General features: G+C 36.2%; 1 protein-coding gene, 1 long non-coding RNA gene and 1 other non-coding gene across 3 annotated transcripts in view; all 3 read right to left on the reverse strand.

Annotated features, from left to right (window-relative positions):
* Positions 1-3,174: 3,174 nt before the first annotated feature.
* Positions 3,175-20,816, reverse strand: part of LOC140748472 (uncharacterized) — a 47,558-nt gene continuing 29,916 nt past the window's right edge. The window contains exon 2 of the long non-coding RNA XR_012102954.1: positions 3,175-3,366. This is a non-coding gene — a long non-coding RNA (uncharacterized LOC140748472). The remainder of the gene's footprint in view (positions 3,367-20,816) is intronic.
* On the reverse strand, positions 3,728-20,570 carry Non1 (nucleolar GTP-binding protein 1). The gene is made up of 15 exons (XM_073081276.1): positions 20,430-20,570; positions 20,191-20,343; positions 18,984-19,105; positions 17,664-17,799; positions 17,117-17,218; positions 14,671-14,763; positions 13,751-13,900; positions 12,376-12,533; positions 11,550-11,691; positions 9,885-10,065; positions 7,852-7,961; positions 7,181-7,299; positions 6,241-6,374; positions 5,203-5,360; positions 3,728-4,003 (listed from the first exon to the last, which is right to left on the reverse strand). The coding sequence occupies exons 1-15, from the start codon at positions 20,475-20,477 to the stop codon at positions 3,848-3,850; spliced, it is 1,962 nt and encodes a 653-aa protein (XP_072937377.1). The 5' UTR covers positions 20,478-20,570; the 3' UTR covers positions 3,728-3,847.
* Positions 5,703-5,835, reverse strand: LOC140748818 (small nucleolar RNA SNORA16B/SNORA16A family). The gene has a single exon (XR_012102984.1). It is a non-coding gene; the product is annotated as a small nucleolar RNA SNORA16B/SNORA16A family (small nucleolar RNA).

Here is a 20,816-nt window from a genome sequence, read left to right on the forward strand (position 1 = left end):
TTTGAATAACGTCAAAAGTTAATCAAATTATGTTATTGAAAAAAATGTTAATAACCTTTTTTTTATTTTTTGATTCTTTTTTTATACAGAAATTCTATTCCAAAAGTTAATTTGACATTAATTGGTATTGAAATTTTATAATTTTGTTTGATTAATTTTGATTATTGATTACAATAAATTATAATAACATTTGATTCAACATTTTTGATTGAAAATGTTCGTGGCAATAGGTTGTGTTAGATATCTGTTATTTATCAATGAAATTTGTAATTTTAAAAAAAATATGCTTATGTACATGGTGTTTCAATTTGGTCTCATTTGAGATTATTATATTTTGTCATAATTTTTCTTTGCACAAAAAATGTTTTTAAATCCGCAAATTGACTCTTAGTTTTTAATAATAAATATACCATAAAATGCTAAATATGTAACTAGCAATTTTTATACATATAAATCAATGTTCCATCAAAAAATATTTTTCCGAGTTTTTATTCAACACACGAAAAAAAGTGAATTATAAAAATATTGAAATTGATTTTGTTATGATTATTAATTAATATATAAAATATTAAGCTTTCTAACACAACCTATTTCACACAATTATTATGAAAGTACACAGAAAATCAAATAACATAACATTTTGGACGCAATAAATCATGACGTTAATTGAAAAACTAAGCAATTATTTTTTGTAAATAATTTTAAAAGCTCAATAATATTGATTATTTCTGTATGCATTTGAGAAATTAACGTTTATTATCATGATTATGTATGTTTTAAATTATTATTAATATGATTATGATACTGAATGATGGTAAATAAATGTTTTTTTGTATGTTGTATACATGACATAATATGGGTTTTATATGTATTAGTATCTTATGGCAAGTAGGGGAATTTATGGTTTTTGTTAGTTTCAAAAGTGGTTTGATAGGGAAGGTACCACCGTCACACCTATTTCTAGTGTAAAGCAGTGTTCCTTTTTTGGTGAAAGAATGTCATATGAGGTGGCCATTTTAGTCCATTTTTAGACCATTTAAGGCCAGTTCAAGGGGAAAATGTTCTTTATAGTTGATAAATTGAGTACTTAACAAATAGGAGTAATATGAAGTACTTAATAATGATTTCATTCATTTATTTCTTACATCGAAACAATAGTTATATATTTATGTATGTTTCAATATTCTATTTCGGAATTGAAAGTACAAAAGTAATGTATAGCATATAAAATGATACATGTTTTAATAGAATTTTCACCTCTTGCCATAAGATTCTAGTAAACTCTACCACACGCACGACTGACGTCGTTAAATTTGAAATTAATTCAGTGTTCATAGAAAAAAAAATGCAATATTTTCAATTAATAATATATTCAAAGAATTCTTCATAATATACAGGGTGTCCCAATAACCATATAGTAGGAATAATATAAAACAGCTTTTAATTATATGTAAAATTAAATTAGGAATGTATGAATTTACAATTTTTTTGCAGTTTTTAGTGTACTTGCGTTCAACAAACGACTAAGATAAGTCAATATTAACGCGTAAGTCGTGTGTGTGGTCACGCCCTAACACGGTTCTCTATATAACGGAACAATTACAATTTGTACTGAATAGTAGTCAAAGATTATGAGGAAAGTACAATGTTGTTAGTTGTTCGCGGTTTAATAATTTAGTTCGACATGAACTCTGTATTATATAGCGTTAAGATTATCGTTTGACTGCAAAAATTTCACGTTCTTATAATAAAAATAAATATATTGTTGTAAGAATGTGAAATCGATCGGAATTGACACCAAAATAAGGGCCGATTGGGACCTATACGGTCGGATAGGGCCGAGTTCATACGGAGAAGTTCAAAATATTTTTTTAGTATTGTATCTTAGTAGTAAGTTCTTAATTATTATCAGACCTTTTTCTAGTTTAGTTGATTTTCTCTTCCATTTAGTGATTATGTTTAAGTTTTTTTTTGTATCGTGCAGTAGTGTCGATGGTTCATACCAGTTATAATTTATTCAACTGCAGCGCTCGTGGCAGATCGTGACACGAGTCCCGGTGACCGTGTACTATGAGGCTCCTTTGCAATTATTTTTTTGTTATTATATTGTCGATGGCAACACAGATGTCTGTAAAAGGTTTTCATTCTGTTCAAATGCATAGTTTAAATATGATTACAAGAAAGCTCTTATTATAAAAATGGATAATATTAATTAAATATAAATGTGCCATTCATTTTGCTAATTTTGTGTTTTATTTTTCCTTGTAATTGTGGGTAAGTATTGGAGATTGATTCACCGTTAGAAATCTTTTGTTGTGCGTCTGCAAACCGTTATAAATTCAAATGTGCGGATAGTGTTCGGGATGGTTTGTGTATGTTTGCAAGCGCTGGTTTTAGCAAATCAAAAGATATCTTTTTTTTATAAATTATATAGGAGTTAGTAGACGAGCATGCAGTCCACCTAATAGTAAATGGCTACTGCCGCCCAATCTGTAATCAACCCCAGATAGGATTAGATATTTCTACCTGAGGTCGGCCACAAATGCGCCGCAACCCCTGAGGACTAAGCTGGAACGCCTCGGAAAAGTATGTTTCCCTTACCACACCCTACAAAACGGAACACAGCAGCGCCTAACACTGCTGTTATTAGGCAGAAATAGGTGTGGCGGTGGTGCCGCTGGAGTCGACACACAAAGGGTTCAACCCCCTTAAAAAAATAAGGTGAAAAAGAAAAAAGGAGTGGTTAATTTACTCTGTTCAAATATTTAAAAAAAATGCAAAGATTATAGTGCTAATTTTCAAGAATTGCTCTAAAACAGAATTGTAAATATTTATAAAAAAACATTGCTTTCGATATAATCTAAGGTTGCATAACTACGGATAGCATGCATATAATTTTTGAAGTTATGGTAGGTATATTCTTTGGTATGTATTATATGTTTAATTCTTTGGCACACCTTACACCCCAAACGGCTTGACGAATTTTAACATATGAGGTGTCGTTTGATTCGTCTAACTTGTGGGAATGACATCGACTATAGTTTTAAGCTTAGGATTTGCTAGTTTATTTTTATTTCAGACATCTGTGAATGCAGTCACGAAGGTGTAAGTCAATGCAGAAGGTATACCATATGCCTGTTTATAAGTTCAAATGAAGAAATAAAACAATTGAAATAATTATTGTACTCTTTATTACTTTGACAGGAATATACAAATTATCATTGACGATTGAGAACACCTCTTACAAAAATATTATCTATGTAACCTACTTGTTACAATGATGATGTAGGGTATATGCAAATATTATCTTAATACATTATTCTGTTAATCCTTGATTCACTGATAGGCACAAGTTTCCCTCCACAACTAAGGGAATATTTTTATGTCTTGTTCATGCGTCATTAAAAAACAAAAAAGGAATACTGGAGTGTACTATTTCAATGTTGACAGAAAAACTTTATACATTATAAATGCAGTAATTAAATTAATATTTCTAAATGAGCTTGGTCATTTATCAATAATTGCTCATAACATCAATATTGTTGAAATTTTGTATTTATTGTATCATTTTCTCTATATTATAAAAAATACTTTGTATACGTAAAGGTTAGACTGCTACTAAAATGACATAAATATGACAACACAGACTAAGTAACAATAAAAGATTTTCAATGTGTTCTGTCTTTCTTAACATTTTAACAGCATGTTTACATAAAAATTGAGTTAAGGAAATTGCATAACTCATTAATCCCGACAGTAAGACATATTGTAAAATTGTAAGTATTATAAAGTCGAAATTCCTCTTCATCTCTCCACGACGTATACCAACATAGAATATACATATAAACTACCGCCTGTCCGTCTTGCCAACTCCGCGCTTGCCAGCGAACAGGTGTTTGGGCATCTTGGTGCCGATGAAGCGGTCCGCCTCGCCCTTGAGGCCCATCCGCTTCGTCTTCTTCGCGATCGCCACGTGAGCCATCTTCTTAGCTCGCTTTTGCATCTAGAAATCAATTATAAGATTAAAATCATATTCAAATCCTACCTCTGACTGTTTTTATTATCCACAGTTCTTAATTTAATTATATTTTAATTAATTAGAGCGTCAATTCTGTAAATGCCGTGTTCACCTATAGTTGTGGGTACACGACTTATTTATCTAACTTTTGCAATATAATTTATATAAGTGTATACTACGTTGGTGAGCCTTTAATAAATAAATACATAAGTTAAGACTAACCTATAAAAAACATTTATTTATGTCTTGTCTACTTAATAGTAAATAGTTATATTATATCAAACATTTTTTCTTGCAGTTCGGATATTTTTATAGAAATTGCTCAAACGTTTATCATGAAATTTTGTGTGCGTAAAGCTTATAAAATATAATACTTTTAGATCCGATAAATGGCGCTATTGACTGTTATGGTTATGTGTTATTTCTTTTCAAGCTAATTAATTAAAATATACTCGATGATTCCGACCACATTTCTACGGATTCACGATGATGATGATAGTCAACTGGATAAAATTAAACAAAATGCATTCGGATGTTACGGTAACAGTGTGTCTGTTCAATTGAAACGTAATGAAATGAAATATATTTATTTTGTATAGGCCAACGGCGGCACTTACAAAATGTCAGTTACAATATTTTCTTAAACTACTACCGGATCGGAACTCGACATTGTGGGATCACTGTGATTATATTTTACTACCTTTTACCTGCGGCTTCGCTCGCTATTAGAAGTCGATGACAATAGTTGTTTTTATATATCCCGCTTGCCTTATCGTTGGGTATACGGTTTAAGACATTTATTTCTCATTCGAAAACAATTCATTTAACATGAGAAATACAAGTAAGAACTTATGTAAGTATGGTACATACAGTATCATAAAAATCACGAAAATCACAACATTGTGGAGGTATAATGAAATATGCAAGCACTAATTACATTTTAGTTTACAATAGCAACTAGATAGCAAGTTTAGTTGATTTACACAGTTAAGGAAACATTATAAAAGTACATAGTTATTTTATCCATGTGATATTTAAATTGAAGAGTCAGTTAATTGAAATTAATTAAAATTTAGAAAAGTCTTTTAAGATGTGGAATTTTAACGTCTTTTTAAATAATTGGAAAGATTGAATGTCTTTTGTATCATCTATAACATAAGATAAACATATAAAACAATACTCACAACAACATCCTTAACGCCCTGTTCATCCCGGGGCGCGGCGCTGACGGATCGACCCCGAGAAGCCTCCAAGCGAGGCTTCTTGGCCACCGCAGAGCGGGAGCGGGAGCGGGACTGTGATCGGGTGAAGTGGGCTCCTTGGCTGTCCGACATGTCCACACCTGGGCAACGTGGGATTAGTAAGATAAGTTACAAGAAGTCAACAAAATTTACTAATAATGTATCTCTATAATGTTTTAACATATGACAATTTCTTTATACTAAACATTGTAAATTTTTGATAGAAAAAATGGATCGATTATTAATAACGAGCATAAAAGGACATGTCGTCTTCCAGTCCTTTTCAATGACGACATCTTTAATATTATGCACTATTTTATACTAAGAGAAGATTTTTTGATAAATCCTTTATTATTCCTAATAATAACAATTTCAAGGCTTTGTAAGACCTACAATATTAATAACAGTTTTTAAAACCAACACAAAAAGTATCCAAAATAAAATAATGTCTTTGACATGGGTAATGCACATTGGTCATGTTGGAGCCAACATGCGACCAAATGTCAAATGTTTGATGTTGGCCTAGTTTTGACTGTGGTGTTGCACAGACAACACACAGCTTCGATATAGGCCCATGACTAAAATTAATATAAAAGTATTTGTAGTTCGACTGCAATGGTACCACTGTCACATTTATTTTTGCCTCATAACGACAAAATACCAAAATAAAATACAAATAAATACAATACTTCAATTTTAGTTTTATTTTGTTTCCGAGGCGTTCCAGCTTAGTTATCAAGTGAACTGCATATTCGTTTATTATCCACATTATATATATAAACAAAAAAACTAAATCTCAGGGGTAGCCATGCCTTGATCCTTACTCCGATAATATTTAATATTTCAAGAAAAGAAGTTTCAGGGCTAGCAACTGACCCACATGTACAATTGTAACTACATTGACAAATATAGTTAAAATCAAGTGTCCATAGCTAGACCCACTACAGCCCAAAGCCCACGCCCAGCAGTGGGCGCACTCACCGAGCTGCTCCATCTCCTTCACCAGCTTCCCGGTGGACCTCTCCCGGCCTCGCGCCCGACTGGTTCTCGGCATCACCGGCTTCGTGGACTGCTTGGTCAACCGCGACTCGTCCTTCAGGATCGCCTTCTTGTTTCTGAGAATAATGGATGATTTATAAGCAAAATGTTGATGCTTGTCAAACATTGACGAATACACGCGAATGTGTAAATAATGATTAATTTATAAGCAATATGTCGCTTATAAAATATAAAATGTCGCTTATAAAAGCTATAAATATCGCCGAGTATTGACGAATAGACGCCAATATGTAGTTTGTAAATATATGGTCGAGTATTTTTTTAAAGATCTGTTATGGACGTTCTTTCGCCGCTTCCTCTCTATAACGAAACACCTTCTGAAGTGGTGGAAGTTGTGTAACATTCAAGATTTCCGTAATTAATATATTTAAAAATGTTTTCAATTTTGATTTTGTTTTGAGCTAAAATTCACTTCTCAAAGGCTTATGGAACCGTTTGGGTATGGACCCAAAGGGTAAAAACAGAATCCTTTTTTTATAATATAGGAGTAGCAGACGAGCATGCAGTCCACCTGATGGTAAGTGGCTACTGCCGCCCATGGACATCTGTAATCAACCCCAGATAGGATTAGATATTCCTACCTGAGGTCGGCCACAGATGCGCTGCTAGCCTGAGGACTAAGCTGAAACGCATCGTAAAAGTCTATCTCCCTTACCACACCCTTCAAACCGGAACACAGCAGCGTCTAACACTGCTGTTATAACAGAAATAGGTGTGGCGGTGGTGCCGCCGGAGCCGAACCACAAAGGGTTCACCACCTTCAAAGTGTTTTAGTAAGCCTCGACTGTCTGTCAGTCTGTCACAGGCTCTATCTCTGGAACCGTAATAGATAGACACTTGATTTTTTTATATATTATCTCACCGTATCTGCTTGGCGAGCTCCCGAATCTCCCGCATGGTCTCGTCCAGCTCGATCTTGGGCACCGCGTACATACCACCGGCTTCCCGGAGCTCTTCGTCTTTCTCTAGTTCCGCTAATTTCTGGAAATTGTAACGATTATGTCGTGTAAGACGTGTAACTATGTGTGGAATTTACTAAAGAAAAGAAAAAGAAAAGAAAAAGAGAAGAAAGAGAGAAAAGAAAGTTAGAATGTTGAAAAGATGAGAAAAAAGGAGATTAGCAGTGAGAGTAGCAGTTTATTTATACAAAGGAGGAAGGGAAAAGAAAGAGAAAATAATGAGATAGCGAGACAAAGATAAAGTAAGAAATACGAGTATAATTAGTGAGAAACAAAAACAATGATATGTATTTATTTGGTTAACTTATAGCGATATTATTTTATATCAAAAAAATTGCAATTAAGTAAAACATTTTAAAAATTAGATTCAAGATACTCGTGCATGTTGCGTCCTTTTTTGGGAAATAGGCCTCGGATATGACATCGAAGGATACTTAGCGAAGTATGAAGTTTAAGAAAAGAAGGCTTTACCTGGACTTTGAGTGGTGGAGTGGAATAACAAGGGTGAAACAAGACTCGAGAAAGAAGCCTCTATAGTTTTAACAATTCTGAGAGATGTGTGTTGTGGTCTAACCTCGAATATGTCCGGATCGATGTAGTCCGCGATGTTGTGTCCCTCCCAGAACTCCGGGATGGGATCGTGGCGTTCCTCCTCGGCTATCTCGCTGTAGTTCTTCTGCAGATCTGTACAGTAAATAAATAATTTAAAATATTCATAAATAACGTCTTTAAAGAGTCATTTTATATTAATTTCATTTATTTTATTAAGTTCACCAATGGTTGTAACATTATACTTGTTGAGTACGGGTTTGCAAATAAAAACTCCAATTTGAATATTCTTGTTGTATTTTCTTATCTTGACCATTCATATATTTACAATATTCTTCTATTTTCCGAAACGTGCCGGACCCTATTTCTAGCCACCTTAAGTGGCAAAGTGAGTGTTACAACCGACGGGTGGTAACGCAGCAGTCGATTCTATTCCCGTCTCGCTCACTTTCTATAGCCCTCTCTCTCTTGCATGCATCTCGCTTACTCATGTCCCTCTCTTTCTAACTTTACTTTATTTTTATTTATTTACATAGAATGACTTATTTCTAATACAATTGTACATAATATAACATAATGAAATATAAACCTTAGCTAATTAAAAATTTACGCATTTAAAAAACAATTTACAATCATAACTTATAGACTATTTATTCGCCGTCCGCAACAATACTTATTATTAAATTAAATTAAATTAAAACTAGCTACAATGCAAACAATAAATGCACGACCGTTTAGAGGAAAACATCAAATGAGGTGTGCAGGTTGTTGTAAGCGAAATATCTGATGCGTTCCAGCTTAGACCTAAAGGGAAGCGGCGGTGGGGTAGCTGTTCCTGACCTCAGGACCTCAGAATATATAATCCTATCTGGGGTTGATTACAGATGTTCATGGGCGGCAGTAGCCACTTACCATCAGGTGGACTGCATGTTCGTCTGCTACTCCTATATTATACATATCTTCCTTCGTCCTACTCTTCTATCCTACTTTCTTTTTATATAGTTTCCCGCTAGATTGCTACTTACAAGCAAAAAATAATTAAAAAAGTAATGTAATCAAAATATATCCTTACACTAGTATGACTTTAAAATAACCAACTCAGTCAGCATTATAATGGTTGCGTATGGTTCGATTTGTTCCGTACAAATTAAAAATATAAACTAACTTGTTTTTGCCCGCGGCTTCGCCCGCGTTTAAAAGAAAATAATATAACATACTAACATACATAAAACTGAAAATTCGTACCTTTAACTTTGCCAAAGATCATCACTTGATCAAATGCATAGTTTACGATTCAATCCTTACTAATATCGATTAAAATAATCGATTTTTTGGGTCCAAAAATCGATTCTACGATTAATCGATCTTAGATCGCCATCCCTAGTTCCCGTGGGATTTCCGGGATAAAAACTATCCTATGTCCTTTCTCGGGTCTCAGACTATCTTTGTACAACATTTCATTAAAATCGGTTCAGTGGTTTAGGCGTGAAGAAGAGACAACAACCAGACAGACAGACAGACAGAGTTACTTTCGGATTTATAATATTAGTAAGGATATATAAACGTTGTTCATGCCTATAATTGGCACTCATACGACCTTATTATTATTAACACTACTATAGTGTACTTCTAAGTACTATATAATGTATTGTGTGCGTTGCTGTTGGCATGTAAATAAATAAATATGACGGCGCTTCCATAAATCATAGAGTGGGTAGAACGTGGTCACTATGGTTTTACCCGCTCTGACGCAACTCCGGGCGCTAGTGCACAGAGCGCGCGAAATAGAAATGGTTCGGCGGCAAATAATCGAGATTGTTGCGCGAGTGCATTGCGTGTTCGGTGGAGTGTCAGTGATTTTGTGTGTATTCCTTTTGTTAAACTATTGTGATTTCACAGAATAGAAATTTTTTTATTACGTACGTTTACTTTTTATTCTCCTCGCCCGACCAACCTACGCCTACAAACCTACATTATATTATAATATGGAGTCGCAGACAAATAATGAAAAAGACACTGATAAAGGCTCTGTGCCTTTAAATAAATAAATAAACTCACCGAGTGTATAATCATCTCCCATCTCGAGCTCGATCTCCCTCTCCAGCTTCCGTTTCCGTGCTTCTCTCTCTGCTTTCTGCTGCTGTTTGAGCGCCACTGTCGGCGGAATCACCGGAGCTCGGACTTTATTGTCTCGTGGCTGTGGCACCGCCACGTGGAGGCGGTTTAGGATACCGTCCACCTGGAAAAAATACAATACAATACAAAACATCTTCATTGTACACCAACATAGATGACAAATTTTAATATACTAGCTGACCTGGCAAACTATGTACCGCCTCAAAATCTATTTATCAAATACATTTCATATAAAATACAGCCTATGTTACTCGTGGATAATGTAGCTTTCGAATGGTGAAAGAATTTTTAAAATCGGTCCGGTAGTTTTTGAGCCTATTCATTACAATCAAACAAACAAACAAAGTTTTCCTCTTTATAATATTAGTGCAGACATGTACAGTCACGAGCATAAATATATGACTACGCGAACAATAGCAAAAATATCTGACACAAAAAAGAGTTCAATAATATCTGCCTGCACGAACGCAGCAAAAATATCTGACATTAATTGGCAGCAAAATTATGTTCATCAAATAATTGTGACCACCTTACGAAGCAAAAATATGTGACCACAGAAATCGAAGATAATATGTGACTCAACTAAGTGGCATAAATATCTGACATCCATACTAATATCATAAATACGAAAGTAACTGTCTGTCTGTCTGGTTGTTTCTACTTCACGCCCAAACCACTGAATTTTAATGAAATTTTGTACAAAGATAGTCTGAGACCCGAGAAAGGACATAGGATAGTTTTTATCCCGGAAATCCCACGGGAACTAGGGATGGCGATCTAAGATCGATTAATCGGAGAATCGATCTTTTGGACCCAAAACATTGATTATTTTAATCGATATTAGTAAGGATTGAATCGTAAACTATGCATTTGATCAAGTGATGATCTTTAGCAAAGTTGATGGTACGAATTTTCAATTTTACTTTGTATGTTAGTATGTTATATTATTTTCTTTGAAACGCGGGCGAAGCCGCGGGCAAATACTAGTAATTTATAAAACATATCTTTGATATATACATAGTGATTTTTTTCAAATAGGCCTTCAGGGCCAAATCCAAAACAATAAGGATTAGCGAAAAATTCTGAAAGGAGCTACGAGGTCGATTTTGATAAACACTAAAATCATAAGTTTTTAAAAAATATATTTTCCCCTAGCCGGGAATCGAACATATACATTTTGAAAAAAAAAAAAAATACACCCTCTATATTATTCCACCATTTGATCCCCTACTGACCTTAGGTTCTTACATAGGGCTCGAACACAAAACTGCGATGCGACGCGATGCGAATTCGCAACGCAGAAAATTGCGATGCGAATTGCTGCGATGCGATATCGTGCGGCGTAGCGTCTCTCAGGGTGACCAACAACAACAACCACTGTGCGATGCGAATCAATTCGCAAGTTCTTGCGATGCGTCGAGGGAGCTCGCAGATTTTTGCGATGCGACGTCGCATCGCAGTTTTGTGTACGAACCCATAAGACGTGAATAATCGCTTAAAAAAGGGCTTCATAGTGAATATTCTTAGACCAACTATCACTCCTAGTCCAAACCCCAATCCCACACTTTGCCCAGCAGTGGGCATTACCTTCTTAGTCCTCATCTTCTCGGTGACCCGATGTCCCAAGAGTCGCTCGCAGGCCTCTATCTTCACCTCCTGAACACCCTCCTCCGTGATAGTAGACATCCGCATCACCGGCACCGCGCGGAGTTCCGAGTTCGAGTCCGCGCTGAGGCAAAATTAAATTTTATTTTCAGTCGAGTTTTTTGTGTGAAATCTAACTAGGTTAGTTTAGTGATTTTCGTTAGAGGAATATTTTACGGGTTTATACCGTTTTGTAGAACCCTTTGCGGTTCGACTCCGGCGGCACCACCGCCACACCTATTTCTGTTATAACTGCAGTGTTAGGCGCTGCTGTGTTCCGGTTTCAAGGGTGTGGTAAGGGAGACATACTTTTCCGAGGCGTTCCAGCTTAGTCCTCAGGAGTAGCGGCGCTTCTGTGGCCGACCTCAGGTAGGAATATCTAATCCTATCTGGGGTTGATTACAGATATCCATGGGCGGCGGCGGTTGCCACTTACCATCAGGTGGACTGCATGCACGTCTGCTACTCATATATTATAAAAAGAAGAAAAAAATACCACCTACAAAGTAATTTGAATAATATATTATGTGTAATACACACATAGATACATACAGTGTTTATAACATCGAAATTGATATTTTTTATAATGTAGGAGTAGCAGACGAGCTTGCAGTGACCTCAAGTAATTATGTAATCTTATCTGGGGTTGATTACAGATATCTATGGGCGGCAGTAGCCATTTTCCATCAGATGGACTACATATTTTCTGCTGCTATAATACAATAATAAAGATATTTCTCATTATTATATGGTCTTAGACCTTACTCACTTGACGAGGTTGGCCTTAGCGCAAGTAGCCTCCAGGTCTGCAATGAGCTGCTTCTTGCCCGGAGCCAGGTCTTCTGGCTTCACCACATCTATTTTGTTCAGCACCACTATCAGGGGCTTATTGCTGAACAGCGGTTTGATGCTTTCGAAGAGGGATATCTGAAATACAAGATAAAAAAAATATGTGGGAGAATGCTTAATCTATACATATAAATAAAATTGGAGTGTCTGTTTTTATAATATTAAATTTTGTTTAATATTAAATTATTATTATTATATTGTATTGTTACATATTATATATCGTTTAATTTTTTTTTATAATATAAGAGTAGCAGACGAGCATGCAGTCCACCTGATGGTAAGTGGCTACTGCCGCCCATGGACATCTGTAATCAACAACAGATAGGATTAGATATTCCTACCTGAAGTCGGCCACAGATGCGCCGCTACCCCTGAGGACTAAGCTGGAACGCCTCGGAAAAGTCTGTCTCCCTTACCACACCCTTCAAGCCGGAACACAGCAGCGCCTAACACTGCTGTTATTAGGTACAAATAGGTGTGGCGGTGGTGCCGCCAGAGTCGAACCACAAAGGGTTCTACCACCTTTAAAGTTTAATATTGTATATATATTGTTTAATATTGTATAACCACTTTTTACTACATGCATATGAATATACATACGGTACATACACCAAAATAACATATTTACAATTTGTGTCTGTCTGTCTGTTTGTTCTGGCTAATCTCTGAAATGGCTGGACCGATTTTGACGGGAATTATATTGGCAGGTAGCTGATGTAATAAGGAGTAACTTAGGCTACTTATATTTTAGAACTAGCTGTATACCCCGCGGTTTCACCCGCATTATTTATTTTTAAGTAACTTAACTTTTTATTTACTTTAGCTAATAAGTAATACAAGTAAGAAGACAGAGCAAGAGATGGGAAGATGAACTAAAACTGACGGCAGGCCCAAAATGGACAAATAGGTGTGGTAAGGGAGACAGACTTTTCCGAGGCGTTCCAGCTTAGTGCTCAGGGGTAGCGGCGCATCTGTGGCCGACCTCAGGTAGGAATATCTAATCCTATGTGAGGTTGATTACAGATGTCCATGGGCGGCAGTAGCCACTTACCATCAGGTGGACTGCATGCTCGTCTTCTACTCCTAAATTATAAAAAAAAAAAAAAAAAAAATAGAGAAGGGTTGCTACAGGCAGAGTACAATGGAAATTGTTAGAGGAGGCCTTTGCCAAGAGGCACACTGAGCTCAGAGATATTTTATAACTAAAGAGACAACCATAATACAAAAGAAGGAAGAAAGCAGCTCAGGATAAGAGGCTTATTATTATTTTTATTATAGTAAGTAATATAACCCACCTGTTCTTCAATACTATGTCCGCACTGCTCCGAAGGGTCAATGAAGTACAACACAGCTGCTCGGAGATGAGCTAGTGCTGTGACAGCTTGCATCTCTATAACATTACGCTCTTCTAGAGGATGATCTAGGATACCCGGTGTATCTATTACCTGGAAAAGACATAGATAAGTATAGATATCTCACCACCTTGTAATTGAAGGAAGCCATTAAATGGATTAAACGTCTGACACTTTGTCAGTAATTAACAATTAATGGCTGTCATGGTGTAATTATGGAACAATGCCGACATGTGCAGTTAAGTGGTGCGAAAAAACACGAAATCGAAGAAAAAGTGCGGAGAAATATCGTTTCATTCGTAAATGAACTAAAAACTACTTTTTTTTTATATTTTTCAGACGCGAAAATAGATGACAGTGACAATTTCAATTGTCAAAACTGGTTACATTTTCGTTAGGAGTGACTAATCTTTACTAATCTATCTGAAAAGATAAAAAAAAATATATTATAGGTTAGGATAGCGTCGTGGTTAAGAAACTGCCTCTTGATCAAAGGGGTCCATGGTTCAAATCTGATTTTTGAACCTATTAGAAATGAATAATCACTTGCTGAAATGGTTAAGGAAAACTTTGTGAGGGAACTGGTATACCTAAATCTAAAAAAAAGTTTTTAAAGGTATGTGAAGTCCACCAACACGGGCTTGGCCAGCATGATGGACTATGGCCTAATCCTTCTCATTCTGAGAGGAGACCCGTGACCAGCAGTGGGACAGTCATGGGTTGATGATGATGATGATTCAAACGTTGGATCAAATCCAGAACCTTCTGCTTATCATACCGACATGATAACCACTTCACCAGCCGAAAAGAATCACTTTAACTTGAAAAAGACTTGTATTTTGATATCTCTATCCAATACTTACTTGCCATCTCAAATACTTGTAATCCGTGTGTCCGACGTACAAACTCTTTGTTGTGAAAGCATAAGGTTGGACCTCCACATCTGCACGGGTTATCTACAAAAAAAAACACATTATTCAGTTTATAATATTGGTATATTCTACGCCAAATTGCTAGTCCACTCCGAATATAGAAACGAGTCGCGTCGCAACAGCAAATTGTAGATATCGTCCGCTGCTCACTCTCGCCCGCGGGTGCATAGCTGCGTTAGTGTGCCCTTACGTTACGGAGTATATGCTAACTAAACCTCAGACTCGCGCAACAACTTCAGAGCGGACTAGAAGTTTGGCGCGGACTATATTATAAACATTTTTGAGTTCTTTTTTTACAAATATTAATGTAATTTACAAGGGTATGTAACTGTGCAGTATTTTTAAAAATCTGCTTGTACGAGGGTGCGTTTTTAAGTTCGCGGAATGAGGGACAAGGAGGGAAAATAAAATGTCAAAATTATTTTTCTTTTTCTACATATTCTCTTGCAAGACGAATACATTTTTAAGATCTTTGTATTAACTTATTTAAACCCTCATAAAAAATGTTTCGTCCTTGTCGGAAAAATTGCGTCCTTAACTTCTTCGTCTGTAGAAAATTTATTTGGACGAAGCTCTTTTTTCATTTTTGGAAAGAGATAATAATCGCTGGGAGCCAGGTCTGGCCTATAGGGTGGGTGATTTAAAATATCAAAGCTCACCTTATGCAGGGCAGCCAGTGCAATACGGCTTTTGTGTACGGGCGCATTGTCGTGCAACAGCAGGACACCTCTGGTTGATTTTCCCCGCCTTTTTTCTTTGATGGCTTCTTTTAACCGCTCCAGGATAGTTGCGTAATATTCTCCGGTTATAGAGACACCTTTATCTTTATAATCTATTAACAAAATTCCTTCTGAATCCCAAAAGACTGTCGCCATGAATTTTCCGGCCGATTGTGACACCTTAAACCTTTTAGGAGGTGCTGTACCCTTTTTATGCCACTGCATGAAGTCTTGTTTAGACTCAGGTTCATAATGGTGAACCCAAGTTTCATCTCAAGTAACAATTCGATTCAATACAATATCTTTATCTTCTCCACAGAGGTCCAAAAACGCACGGGAACATTCAACGCGCTGTTGTTTTTGAGGCGGCGTGAGCATTCTCGGCACCCACCGCGCGCTGACCTTAGTCATGCCAAGATGGTCATGCAGAAATTTAAAAATGCTTGTATCCGATACTCCAACCATTTCTGCAAGCTGTTCCTTCTTTAGCCGAGCATCTTCCAGTACTAATTTTTCGACTTTCGCCATCGTTTCCGGAGTGGTCACCTCAACAGACCGTCTGGGTCGTGGGTCGTCTTCAAGTGAATCCCTGCCTAGCTTAAAAAGGTTGTTCCACTTGTAAACCATCGTTTTTCCAGGGCAAGAGTCCCCGTAAACCGATGACATCTTTTCCATTATGATTTGCACAGACTTTCCTTGCTTGGTAAGGAACTTTATAACGGCGCGATGCTCGATTTTCTCCATACTTTAATTTTTTTTCCGGATTGAGTTGTTTAATTGTCGATAGTTTTAAAACTAATGATGCAATTGTGATAAAACTTTATATTTATACTATTTATGAGTCACTTAACACGTACCGCCCTTAACAAGCCCGCTATCATCCCTCCAACCCCGCCATTCCGCGGACTTAAAAACGCGCCCTCGTATGTGGTGCAAATTATTAAAAAAACTTTACCTATAGTCCGATTCATAATTAGGTGTCCAAAAAGTAAACAAAGGTGGCAATTTCTTATTTTTGACAATATTAAATTAATACATCGATAATAAAATAATAATCTAAATAAATTAAAATCAATTCACATTTTCCAATATTTATATTAACTCAATTTCATTTCATACAGTAATAATAATAAAAAACAAGATTTATGAGAGAAAATTAAATTGTGATAATGGTCACACAATCGGCATCCAACACATTTTTTATGCCGCCATTTTTAAGTTTCGTAGTTGATATTATTCATTTTCGTGATCGTGATGGAACTCGAATTTTTTCTAGTTTTCATAGCGCGTTTTTTTAATTGTGTGCAGTTATTAAGTTTTTGTTTTATGTTGAATTTTGTGAAAGTTTTCGTTTCTTGTTAATTTGTTAAGGTTTGCAATACCTGTCATCGAATTTTGACAATGACATTTCTTTGTTTACATTTTGGACACCTAATTATGAATCAGACTATAATTATTTTTAAATTATTCACATAACCTAGTCAATTATATCATTCTTAATTCACTTAATTCAATTTAAACATAATATTTTATTTTATTTGAACGTCCATAATCAATCGCTAAGGGTTTTCGTTATGAGTAGTGGCGAAAGAAACTCCATAACACACAGCTTGAAATCAAATATTATAAAGTTAATAAAACATTTAGAATGACTTTACCTTGTTAATAAAACTGGACTTGCCGACATTGGGGAAACCGCAGATGATAATCGTCCTGGTGTACGGATCTATTGATGGCAGACGTGCTAAATGTTGCCGGACCTGAAAATTTGCAATAAATATTGATTACAGTATAAATAGTAGGCTGCTGATGTTTTAAAATTAAAAGCCTCTGATATGAAAGCCAACTACTCACGATAACAAGAGAGAAGGTTTGTTTGGTAAAACCCTTTGTGCTTCGAGTCCGGCGGCACCACCGCCACACCTATTTCTACCTAATAACAGCAGTGTTAGGCGCTGCTGTGTTCCGGTTTGAAGGGTGTGGTAAGGGAGACAGACTTTTCCGAGGCGTTCCAGCTTAGTCCTCAGGGGTAGCGGCGCATCTGTGGCTGACCTCAAGTAGGAATATCTAATCCTATCTGTACTGGTTGATTACAGATGTCCATGGGCGGCAGTAGCCACTTACCATCAGGCGGACTGCATGCTCGTCTGCAACTCCTATATTATAAAAAAAAAAGGCAATCCTTACTAAGTATTGTTATCTTACCTGTTCCAAATATGTGAGGTTAGCGGCCTGTCGTTTCATTATGGTCGCCATCCGACCGAGCGCGGCGCGTTTGAGCTGCTTGCACCGGTAGAGGGAGTCACCGAACTTGAGTAGACGCACATAGTCCTTAGCAACACTGTGAAACAGAAATAAATATGTTCAAACTTTAATATTGATATGTTTTACAAACATACTAGAGTCGCCTAAATTTTTGTGTACCCATTTAATATCTTAATTATACAATATGGAATTGAAAATTAATTAAAATCCAAGCGAGGCCATGAAACTAGCAAATACAGTACAGTAGGATTTACTTAATTTACACTTAATTTTATTATTAGTCCTGCAACTATCATTTATTTGCACCCTCCCTATTCTTTTAAGACATCCTTACTTTAAATCCTTACCCTAAGGTTGTCTGGAAGAGATCTCTGTTTTAGCGATAGACCGCCTTTTGTATCATCCAAAATTGTATGTTTCATTTTGTGTTCTTCTTTTGGGTACAATAAAGAATAATATTATTATAGGATATATCTTCCCTTCGCCCTATGTGTCATATAAATGCCATGTAAGTCAATCCCCAGTGGTGGAACACAAAAATTGATCCATTCAAGCTTTGGCGAAGTAAAATCATCGGAAGCTTTGAGCAGAAAGTTACATGGAGGCCCAGGGTGGAAAGTTGAATGGAGACCCCCAGCCTAAATAGTTTGTTTTGATTTTTCAAAATTAGAAATGTCTCAGACATATTCGCCGACAAATATGTGATGGTTTGATTCCAGCAACATTTCACAGATTGTTTGCTTCTTTCACCTTTTTTATAGTTGATAATACATTATATACACACATATTTCTTGTATATGAACATTTCAATTACTGCTTTTTAATTTTCAAGGGTTAGCAACTGTGTTCTGGGGCCCCTAGGACCAGAGGCCTGGGGCCGACCTCCCCTTCCACCCCTCTTAGTTCGCTAGAGCATTCAAGAGCTATTACTATTTGTCTAAGGGTGGTATTTCAGTTGTCAAATATGTACATTTGATCAAATAAATTGGATGACTTCATTCAATTTACTAGTAACACCGATATTTGATCAAAGATTTTTCCAGCTAGAAGAACTTGTTTCCAGGCCAAAAACAGTTGCTTCACATTCTTCCGTTTTCTCAACTATGCAAATTATAAAGAAATCTTGAACAAATAGGTAAGACCAGTGGAATGGGCATCTGTCAAAGAAATTTGATCAAATGTTGGACATTGACATTGGACAAAGATATTTGACGAATGGAATACCACCCTAAGTGTATTGTACATGTATTAAAAACTTACTTGTCAATCAAATGGCGAGCAGTGTTGAGCTGACCGAGACCCAGTTTGTAGTGATCTTTGTCGTACAGGACGTTCATCAGGTCAGCGTAGAAAGGGTGGACATCGTCTAGTTTTGGGAATTCCTGTAAAAGATAAGTATGGGTTACTCAGAACATTGCACAATATGATTGTGTAACAGAATAATTAGGATAGAAGAAGGCACCAATAATACTTTTCTATAGTACCTATTTCATGCAGAATAGATGTTTGTAAATTCTAAGTTGAAATTTGAACTTAATATAGAGGTGTCCAGGGGGATACACTATAAGTCGTCATAATATAAGTTGTAATATGTTTTTTGACGTGACGTCTTATTATTCGATGGAGCCGGCTGCACGCACCAAACATGGCTTATGCGGCGTTACCACGCTCTGAGGCGTTCCATTTAAGGCTTGAAGTGCAAGCGAGAGCGCAGAACGAGCGACAAAGACACAATCGGTCTCATATTTACCTCCTTTTCTATATCCATACAAAATATCTATCAAACAAATAAAATCTAAATTTTCTTTTGAAAAGTGCAACCATTCCATCAGTATTTTCTTTGTTACGTTCAACTATTGTCAGTATTTTTTTTTCACTGAAGTTATATTTCTTTTAGTATCAATTGATTGAAGCTGTTTTTGCATTACAGTGGAAAGCTGTGGATGCTAGCTGTCATACTTATGAGGAGACTACCTTGGTCATCAGTAGTGTCAAGGCATCTGTGACCCGCTTTACGTAGAACCTTTGGCACATGGAGTTGGTTACAGAGGCCTATATGATAGTGGCCACCTTTACCATGAACATTTTCTTTTTTTTTTTTTATAAATATGAGTAGCAGACGAGCATGCAGTCCACCTGATGGTAAGTGGCTACTGTCGCCCATGGACATCTGTAATCAACTCCAGATAGGATTGGATGTTCCTACCTGAAGTCAGCCACAGATGCGCCGCTACCCCTGAGGACTAAGCTGGAACGCCTCGGAAAAGTCTGTCTCCCTTACCACACCCTTCAAACCGGAACACAGCAGCGCCTAACACTGCTGTTATTAGGTAGAAATAGGTGTAGCGGTGGTGCCGCCGGAGTCGAACCACAAAGGGTTCTACCACCTTCTAAACTGCTTTTCCCACTCGCAGAAAGAGATCTGTGTCCAGCAGTGGTACACATAAGGGTTTTAACGAATAATTACCTGTATAATTCTTGACAATCTGTCATGAAAGTTTTGTTGTGTGAACTTCACTTTTCGGATATAAAACGCACGTATCCGAGTGATTTTGTAGTGTTTGTGCACTACTGTGGGCGTCTTCCTTTGCGTTTTCGACAGTATTATGTCTATGAAGTCCTGAAAATAACATTTTTAGAGGTTATTGCACAAGTTTGATAAAAGTTATGATTATTACAAAAAATATAGATATAGAGTTAATTTACCTTGGCCGTGGGGACCACGGCGATCTTTTTGAAGTTGTACAAACTCATTTTGGTTTGTTTTTGTAGTTATTTGCAAGTAAATAACTACTTTTTGGGTCCGCACGTAAACACGTGTGGGACACCAAAAGAAAAGGAATGTTGTCAATAATGTCAATGTCAATTTAAATGTTGATTATTTTTTAATACGTTTTTTAATTTGGCTTATTGTCTTTCGGCCCGTAGTACACAGATTAAAAAATGGAATCTGTGACACTGCATTACAAAAATAGTTTATCATTAGCTATATTAAATCATTTAATATAAGTAAATTACTTATTTTAACACTTAAGATGTCCAACACAAGTCATACAATGATTTTATTATGGAAATTCATATCATCACATTTTA

The sequence above is a fragment of the Epargyreus clarus genome, unplaced genomic scaffold (genome assembly GCF_041222505.1).
Source record: "Epargyreus clarus isolate Ecla_fem2 unplaced genomic scaffold, WU_Ecla_fem_2.2 ptg000016l, whole genome shotgun sequence".
NCBI lineage: Eukaryota > Metazoa > Arthropoda > Insecta > Lepidoptera > Hesperiidae > Epargyreus > Epargyreus clarus.